The sequence below is a fragment of the Nicotiana attenuata genome, chromosome 8 (assembly GCF_001879085.1).
Source record: "Nicotiana attenuata strain UT chromosome 8, NIATTr2, whole genome shotgun sequence".
Classification (NCBI taxonomy): domain Eukaryota; kingdom Viridiplantae; phylum Streptophyta; class Magnoliopsida; order Solanales; family Solanaceae; genus Nicotiana; species Nicotiana attenuata.
This window is the reverse complement of record NC_031996.1, coordinates 12,842,503-12,851,218: the sequence shown is the minus strand read 5'-3', so window position 1 is coordinate 12,851,218 and position 8,716 is coordinate 12,842,503. Positions and strand designations below refer to the sequence as shown.

General features: G+C 38.4%; 1 protein-coding gene across 1 annotated transcript; it reads right to left on the bottom strand.

Annotated features, from left to right (window-relative positions):
- Positions 419–3,431, bottom strand: LOC109230939 (putative clathrin assembly protein At1g03050). Its single transcript, XM_019396431.1, has 3 exons — positions 3,280–3,431; positions 2,178–2,891; positions 419–1,877 (listed from the first exon to the last, which is right to left on the bottom strand). Exons 2-3 carry the CDS (start codon positions 2,815–2,817, stop codon positions 763–765), a joined length of 1,755 nt encoding a protein of 584 aa, XP_019251976.1. The 5' UTR covers positions 2,818–2,891; positions 3,280–3,431; the 3' UTR covers positions 419–762.

The following is an 8,716-nucleotide window of genomic DNA, read 5'->3' as shown; positions in this document are numbered from 1 at the left end:
AAATAGCTAAAACCCTATAGCTCTGACACTAATGAAGTATTTAATTCAAAAATACTAGTTAGGAGACTTATAGGTTTCCCTTTGGGAAGCAAATCTGTAGCAACCACCACTTATGTCACTGGTTGTTGGGAATTCTCGCGTAGCAGATTAATTTCCTATGTCCATAACCTAAAAATCCCATCGATGCAGATATTAATCTTTTGGTATGTACCCTAATCATCTCTAGTATAAAGAAAAGCGTGTCGTTTCAACATGCATAATGGTGCATATATAGGCTAGCACTAGGGTTTTAGAGGTCCAGCACCATTTACCAATAGTCACTTCCATCATGCCTTCTAAATATACTGATTAAACCATCAAAATGCGCATCCGTCAGTGATGGTTTTGATAAGGTTTTACTTGTCATTTCGATATAATATACAAAAAATCACTGTATGCCATATATATGCTTGAATAATCACTTCAGAGCTTACTGTAGAAAGGAAAAGAGGAAAAAGACACAAGTGAAAATTGCAAATTATTACATTACGTACTGTGATATAAAATCTTCTCTAACATGTAGTTCTGCAACTGTTGTATATCATATTTGGAAAATTGTTCCTAACTCGTGGAGCAGGCAATCAAGACATTAATCAAAATGTGAGCTTGAATAGTTATTTGTCGTTCCTTCTTCCTGAATGCCTCTTTTGCTCTTTACTGAACATCGCAGACCACAAAGAGAACGACCATGGATCGTTCTTCTGTATCTAATTAAGGGAACCACTAGAAGGTTTTTGTGTATCCTCCCATATTGTATGCACAAGGGTTTGGTTGTGCCGTTGCTAATCCTACTTGTCCATGCATTCCATCCCTTTGATATTGTTGCCACATTACCTGTTCTTCTACTAACAATCTTTGTTTCTTCTCCATTTCTGACATCTGAACATATGGTGGTGGAGCTATTGCCAGTGACGCTGCAAAAGGGTCAGTGCTTGTGCCGGCTGTGTTAGGTCCACTACCTGCAGATGGAGGTGCAGGCAAGGCTAGCATTGCCGGCCGACCGGCTGATCCAAGCGCGACGCTGCTAGCACTTCCAGTAGCTACAACACCTGAGCTGGCTACCACCTGAGCTACTGCTCCTTGTTGATACATTCCGTCTAGCATTAATGTGTCGAAGCCTCCAGCAAGGGAAGCCTTCTGGTTTGATAAATGGCTCGTGTGCTGAACGAGTGCTGTTTCCCAATCCCCTGAATCTTTGAACGCTTCCCATGGTGAAGTTGTAGAAGGAGCAGCAGTTGCTGGACCACCATCAAAGAGGGCTAAAGCCAATTGATTTCCATGCTCTTCCATAGTTGGTGCATCTTCACCCAAGTTCAACAAGTTGCCTACTTCTTGGGTTTTTGCCACCTCTGTCTTTTCTTCTTGATTTGTATCTTCAGGAATTCCCTCTGGTGGTGGTAATGCCTTAATAGCATTCATGTCCTGTTCCTGTTGAGGCTCTAACTCTGGCTCTGGCTCTGGCTCTTGAGTTTTTTCAACCAGCTCTCTCTTTGGTTCATAATGCATTGCATTCCCATTCTGTTCCAATTTGGGTTTCTCCCGTATAAATGCATCGATAAGGTCAAGTTTCTTCTGTGGAATGTTCTCAATATCTGGATATTCAGAAGAGCGTCCAATTCCAACAGTTTTACACCAATTGTAGAATTGTTCAAGCTCATGGTATTGCTTGTTAATACGACAGAAAATCTCATGAACCTTCACAGAGTCGGGGATTGATAGTTCATGGAACTTATCGATCAAGATAGTTATTATTTCCGTTATTTCGTAGTATAGTTGGAAACTTTCCTTCACAAGTGGATAGAGAGCCACGAATACAATTCTGTTGGTCTTTGCCAAACCTGCTCTTACAACAGGGCAAACATTAATTAGAATCATGTACGAAAGACATGTTTTTGTTAGGGCCTAGGGGTGGCTGGGAGAAGAGGTAGAAAAAGACCAAACTAAAGCACCTATTTTGTGCAAGCCCTTGAATGGGTATCGCACATGGTATGAAAATTCAAATTTCATATACCTCACGTATTATTCTCATCTTATGTCATTTTATGATTCGATCTTTTTTGTTTTGTGCGTTTGAACTCAATAGTTGGATAGAAAAATGAATTAGTATTTTTGACTAGAAGGGAATTTAAAGCGCAAACCTGCGGGTCTACATGCTAAGAATCGCTCAAGGAGTTGCATGAGGTATTGGATTCTTGAGAAAATGTCCTCATTCTTCATTTCCCTCAATGGAGTAGGTTTCACCATGATGGCATTAGGACCAGTTTCCTCTAAATCTTCGTCGTAGGCATAGGCACTACGCTTTCCACGGCGGCTTTGCATCCTATACTCAAGTTGTTCATCAAGGTACAATGAATAGGTACGGACAAGTGCAGAATAGTCCCATGAATTGGATTTGGAGTCTCGAAACTCAGACATGTTAAGAAGCCTGGTTCCCCGTCTCGTGGCAAAGAAAATCTCCTGTTCATAAGAGGGATCACCATCGGAGAGCAACCTATGGATCAACATTACTGACTTGAGCGCCACAACCCAGTTCTTTGTCTTGCCAAGACGTCTAGAGATGTTATCGACGCAAGCACAGATGTTGGCTCGAGAATAAGCAGTTAAGCTTAGAATCTCTCGAATGTGCCTCTCCTCGGGCGGGTACTCTTCATGTCTAGTCGCCTTGACAATGGCAACTTCTAGGTCAGACAAGCAGTTGCTGCCTCCAACTTTGGCCAAGCTTATGCTTGTCCGGTCCTTGACAGCGCCAATAGCTTTTCTAAGCTTGCTTGGTGCCATGAAGTTAGCTTTCCCGCATGTATCAATTACTAATACTTTCCTCTTCAGTTATTCAGCAGGGTGGCAGTTTTAACCTGAAGAAAACAACAAATATCTACTATTAATTAGTCATATTATTGGCACACAAAGATGAAGGTCTAATGGTTAATGAAGTGGGTAAAAGTTATGGACTGGAGTTATCCTAAAAACGACAGATAACAAATATAGAAAGAAGAATCGTTGGGTGATTTTTATCCATCTACAAAAATTTTGGTGGGCAGAGTTACTCAGTAAATATGTTGGTGGGAGAGGGCAGATACCAAGTACCTAATGAAATAGTTGAGTTGCGCGCAAGTTAGTCTAAAAACACCGTTCAAGAAAAAATATTGTCATGATATTGAACATGCATGTATGAGACTTTACATTAAATCTCGAGTAAAGAACATTATGTGCCACATACAGTACTTATATATATAATTATACCTGCCACACAACTGAAATTATTGGAAATTTGTGAGAAGACAATCACAAAACTTATGAAGATGTTTGAAGGATTCTCTTTTGAAATGAAAGGATAAATTGAAAGGAAACAAGAATCGAGAAAAGAAGACAGAGAATTAAGTACAACTTTTTGTTCTTCCCTCTTCTTCTCTTCCATATAATTAAACTTTTAATTTCTCCCTTATGTGTTCTTCCTCTTGACTTGCTTCAACGACCGTACAAATATCCTCCATTTCAGCACCATAATACGGATCGCTAATGGAATATTTTCCAAAATAAAGCTACAGTTTAGTTAAACTTTTTAGAATCATTGAATTTTTGGGTGGAAAAAGATTAATTTTCTTTTATTTTATTTGATTTATTCCCGTGGAGGGGTTCGTTAATTCCCGTAGAAGTTGCTAATCTGTTGAATTGATATTTCCACAGTTTAAAAAGCACAAGAGAGAGCAAAATTTTTAATAATAGAGAAAGAATACGGACTATTATAATAATATATAAATGTTTGTGAAAGTAATAGTCACTTTTAATCACATGTATTAGAGTTTAGCCAGTATTTAAAGAGCTATTAGCATTTAGCTACTCTTTTAATTACAAAAAAGAAATGGACAAAAATACCCTGACACGAAAAATAATATTTGAACAAAAATATCCCTACTTAATATACGGAAGAACTCCAGAAAAGATTACTAGATTTTGAAGCTTTTACAAGTGTATCTCCATCACATTGTACTGGAGTTCAAAAATTAAGTACAGGTTATACTCCAGCAACGTATGCTGGACTTTGGAGCATTATATGCTAAACTTTGAAGATTTTAAAGGTAAAACTCAAGCACATTACGCTGGTGTTCAAGCCAGCTGAAGGAAGGTCGCGCTAGTGCCCCTTATTTCACTAAAGCAAGAAGGGAGAAAGTTGACTTTAAGAAAGAAGGGCTTCTATTTAGATTAGTTTCAAATGAATTGTTGAATTCAAAGTCTGTCAGTTGCAATTTTTGGTCAAACGAATCGAGACCTCCATAAAATAACTTCAAATGTATGTAAAACCTCCTAATACTATATCCTTGTACAAAAGTTAGATCTCATTAACCTATAACGTCACGCGTCAATATGTAATTAGTTTTAAAATCTGTGTCGAATCAGTGTTCAAAATCCTGAAATGCACTATCTTATCTTTCAAATAAAAAACTCCTTTTTCAGATTCCTTGATTTAGAGTCAAAATTAATGATAAATCCAAGTTATAATCATAGATATAAGTTAATATTTCTTACCACAATGATATAGATGAATTCTCCTTTTAAAAGTCTCCCAAAATTGTGTTGTGTACCTCCTAAAATAATAAAATAAAGTCTATGTTCAAAAAGAGGTTTAGATAAAGTGTAACGAACAGGTCGGTCGTTTTGAGTATTGTAGCCTCGTTCCCTTATTTATTACTTATTCTATGTTCATTTGTAGTTATGTGACTTGCCGGGGTGGTTGATTTGGTTCCGGGGATCTTTCGAAATGAATTGGGAAACTTAGTCCCAAGGTTGGAAGCTTAAGTTAAAAGAGTTAATCGGATGTTGAATTATGAGTAAACGACTCCGAAGTGGAGTATTGATGGTTCTGATAGCTTCGTGTGTTGTTTTTGGAGTTAGGATTATGTTCGGATATTGATTTGGAGGTTCGTAGGTCATTTTGGCTTGAATTGGAGAAAGTTAGAAAGTTGAAGGTTTGGAAAGTTGAGAATTTTGACCGAGAGTTCACTTTGTTGATACCAGGCTCGGATTTTGGTTACGGGAGTTGGAGTAGGTCCTTCATGTTATTTATGACTTCTATGCAAAATTTGAGGTCAATCGGAATTGGTTTGATAGGTTTCGGCATCGATTGTAGAAGTTGGGAATCCATTAGTTTTAATAGGCTTGAATTGAGGTGCGATTCGTGTTTTTGATGTTGTTCGATGACATTTGAGGCTTCGACTAAGTTTATATAATGTTCTAGGATGTGTTGATATGTTTGGAGGGGGTCCCTAGGGCCTCGGGTGTGATTCTGATGGAAATCGAATCGAATTTTGGACTTAGGGAAATTCTGTTATGTTTAGTTCTGGTGCAACCGCACCTGCGAAAAATTGGCCAGAGGTGCGAAGCCGCAGATGCAGCCAGGAAGGCGCAGATGCGGGGTTTTGGCTAGGCTGGGTAGTGGCCGCAAGTGACAGGTTGTTTCTGCATTTGCGAGCCCGCAGATGCGATGAAGCTGTCGTAGATGCGGATTTTTGTCAGGGGAAGCTGGGGTCGTAGAAGCGGAGTTGTTACGCAGTTGCGCTCCCGCAAGAGCAGACCATGGACCGCAGAAGAGGACACGCTGTTGATACCCAATTTTTCCCTATAGTTTTATATATGCAAAATACTTTCAAAATAGCATGTACATGCATATATAAGCATGCCACAAAATTTTGGTATTTTTCCTTTATTTTTTAAGATTTTAAAACCAATTTATTGTCTATTTTAATACTACAAAATTCAATAATTATTCCCAAACTAGCATTTTTTAGTGAATAATTTATTTCATTCTCATATCTACCCTAAGATATAATTGGGGTAATTTTTGTACATTTTTATATATTTATTTGGTATTTTTTAAGCTAATTGCGTATAATTATAATTATAGCCTATTTTACGATTAACATCATTCTATAATTATAAAATCACTTTTAGTATTTTCACATTAATATTTATATATTATTAATTGGTCCAGTACCTTTAATTTATTTTCAAGTCATTTTTTTTACTATTTTTATAAATTAAAAGGGGGAAAACTGGCTATTTAAGCGACAACCCTTTTGTATTTCAATTTAGCTCAAATTGGACCCCCATTCACACCCTAATCAAACGACCCAATTCTATTGTAACCCAACCCATACCCTTTCTTATCATACCCAAACCCGGTCCCTATTTAACCCCTTTAATCCCAGCCGTTGATCTTTTAGATCAACGGCTCCCCTCATCCCTTTCCTTTTTTAATTCAAATGACCCCTTACCCTACCTCATTTCTCCTCAGCCGCCGCCTTTGAAACCCTCCACTCTCTCAAATTCTCTCAAGGGTTCTCAAACCCTAGCCGCCTCTTACCGTCTCAGACCAGAGATCCACCGGAATCTATGGCCACCAAAGCCATGGGGATCTCACACCCACCCCCTGGTGCTCTTATACACCGATTTTCTGAAGATTCAAGGCCCGACCTTGAAGATCTCTACCCAGATCTCCTTCGATTCAGGGTTCCATGGTCGTCTCCGGCTCTACTCCGGCATATCGGGGACGCTCGAGCCTGAGTCTAACTTCTCCGGCTTAGATCCACGAGTTTTCCAAGCCTTTCTCACTTCTAGGTTTCTTCTGAAACCCAAACCTTTCGAGGTTCTTCTGATTTCTCTACATCTTTCCTAGATCTGTGTTTATCTTGGGGTCTCAAACGATTTCTCAAAAGTTTCTTTCAAAACTTGCTTTTTAACCTTTTCATCTTCCCCGGTTTAGGGTTTTTTTGATCTTTTTAACATGCTCTACTGTGATCCTTATATGTTTCTTCTACTATGTTTCTTCTACTATGTTTCTTCTATGATCCTTATGTTCTTCTTCTACTGTGTTTCTTCTAGCTTGTTCTTACGAGTTCTTCTACTGTATTTTTTGCATGATTGTTCTTTATTATGTTTTTCTTCTACTGGGAAATACGTGTTCCATTATGATTTCTGCACTTATTCCGTTAATATTTTCTTTTTGCTTGACTTACTTGTCTTCATCTCTAGACTCGATTAATGGTAAAAAAACCTTAGAATTTGGGGTTCACTCGAGTTTTGAGATTATTTGTTTGTTTCTTATCTCTGCACGTGTTGATTTCAAAACCCTAGTCTCTTTGGACCTATTTGAGTTCCTGAAGTTGTTTCCTCTACTGTTCGACTGAGTTTCGAAATCTTTGTGTCAACTTTGTTTCTTCATACGATTCTGACCTCTTTACTTGACCTTTCGCATGCTATTCCCTCTTTTCTGAGATGACTATCATGTTCCTATGGTCCTCTACTCACTGATTTTCTTTGATTGCATGACACCCTTCTTTGTCTTAAATCCAACCTCGCATGCTTAATATTTATGCACTCTTTATAAGTCAAATTTCCCTCTCAAAATAACCTTGATTGTGGACTGATTTCAAATCTCTTTGTGTAACTTTGATTGCACTCTTGAATTGGTCCTTTCCTTTGTTTCTTGGACTTGTTGAAATATTTTCCTTTAGACCCTGCCTTTCTACTTAAGTTGATTTGATCCCATTACCTTAATTACATTAGTATGGGATTCTTACAGGCCTTTCCTTAATTAAGGTCTAATGAACTTAACCCCTAATACATGTGGTATACTCGTACTGTGCTGAAAATATTTCCTTATTTGTCATGTCCAGCCCTTCGTGATTTCTTTCCTTATTTAACACTTGCATGCTACCGTTTGGTTTGATTGCTTTATTAAAGGAAGTCTTTGATACTGATTTGATTTTAATAAGACACATATTCCTCCAATTATGTCTGAATTACAGTCCTTACCTTATTTCTGCATGTTTCTCACACTATAAATACCTGCTCTTTTATTAACACCCAACACAACAAAAACACGAACACTGGAGTCTTTTCTGTACTCACACTCACACACAAAGTATTCTCTCTTGATGTTTGTGCTGTGGCTTCTTTGCAAGACTTCTACTCTCTTTTGCTTGTCTTTTTCTGAAACTGGTATGCCTTTATCTAAACTTTTGCCTCATCCCTATGTGTTTATTCTATAGTCTCATACTTTTGTGTGGTTTGTTGTTCATGCTTCGTAGCTTATGCTAAGTATTTTTCCTTTCTTTGCTTTTGTTCTCATATGAATCCCTACCCCTAATCCCCTTTATGTGTCGAGTTGAAACCTTGGCCTGACAGTATCCCAATTACTGCCCAGGCCATGGTTTGACCTTCAATAGGTCCTGACTCTCCAATGTTTGGCTAGTAGGCATGGTCAGGGGTGTGCCAGCATTCTATGTTGCTGGGCATGACCACCAGCATGCCTTGGCATCCCTTAATTCCCTCTATTGCACTTACACTTGTTCCTAGATTCTAAGTTCTGCCCCCTCCAATGAGCCTTGCCTTGGGACCTTGAGTTCCCTCTGAACTTGGACATTGGAGGGCTGGCCCTTCCACACTGCACTTTAATTCAGTTCTGTAATGATATTCGGGTGTAAGCATTGCCTAGAGTTCTTGAAGCTCCTTGGAACTTTGACACATTCCAGATGAGGGAAAGGCCTTGGAACTTGATCCCGGCAGTTGGCTCACATCATATTGTTAGACCTTGGGTCTGAATTAGGCTCCTTGGATGCAGCTTAAAAGCTCTGATGTAATTTTATTTTCTGTTTGATTCATTTGGTTTGTAATAAATTTT

Bases quoted from the DNA above. Each gene is read 5' to 3' on its own strand.
- LOC109230939 (XM_019396431.1), bottom strand. From the start codon at position 2,817: ATGGCACCAAGCAAGCTTAGAAAAGCTATTGGCGCTGTCAAGGACCGG. The intron at 1,878-2,177 runs GTTTGCGCTTTA...TTGTAAGAGCAG, and splicing joins CTTAGCATGTAGACCCGCAG to GTTTGGCAAAGACCAACAGA.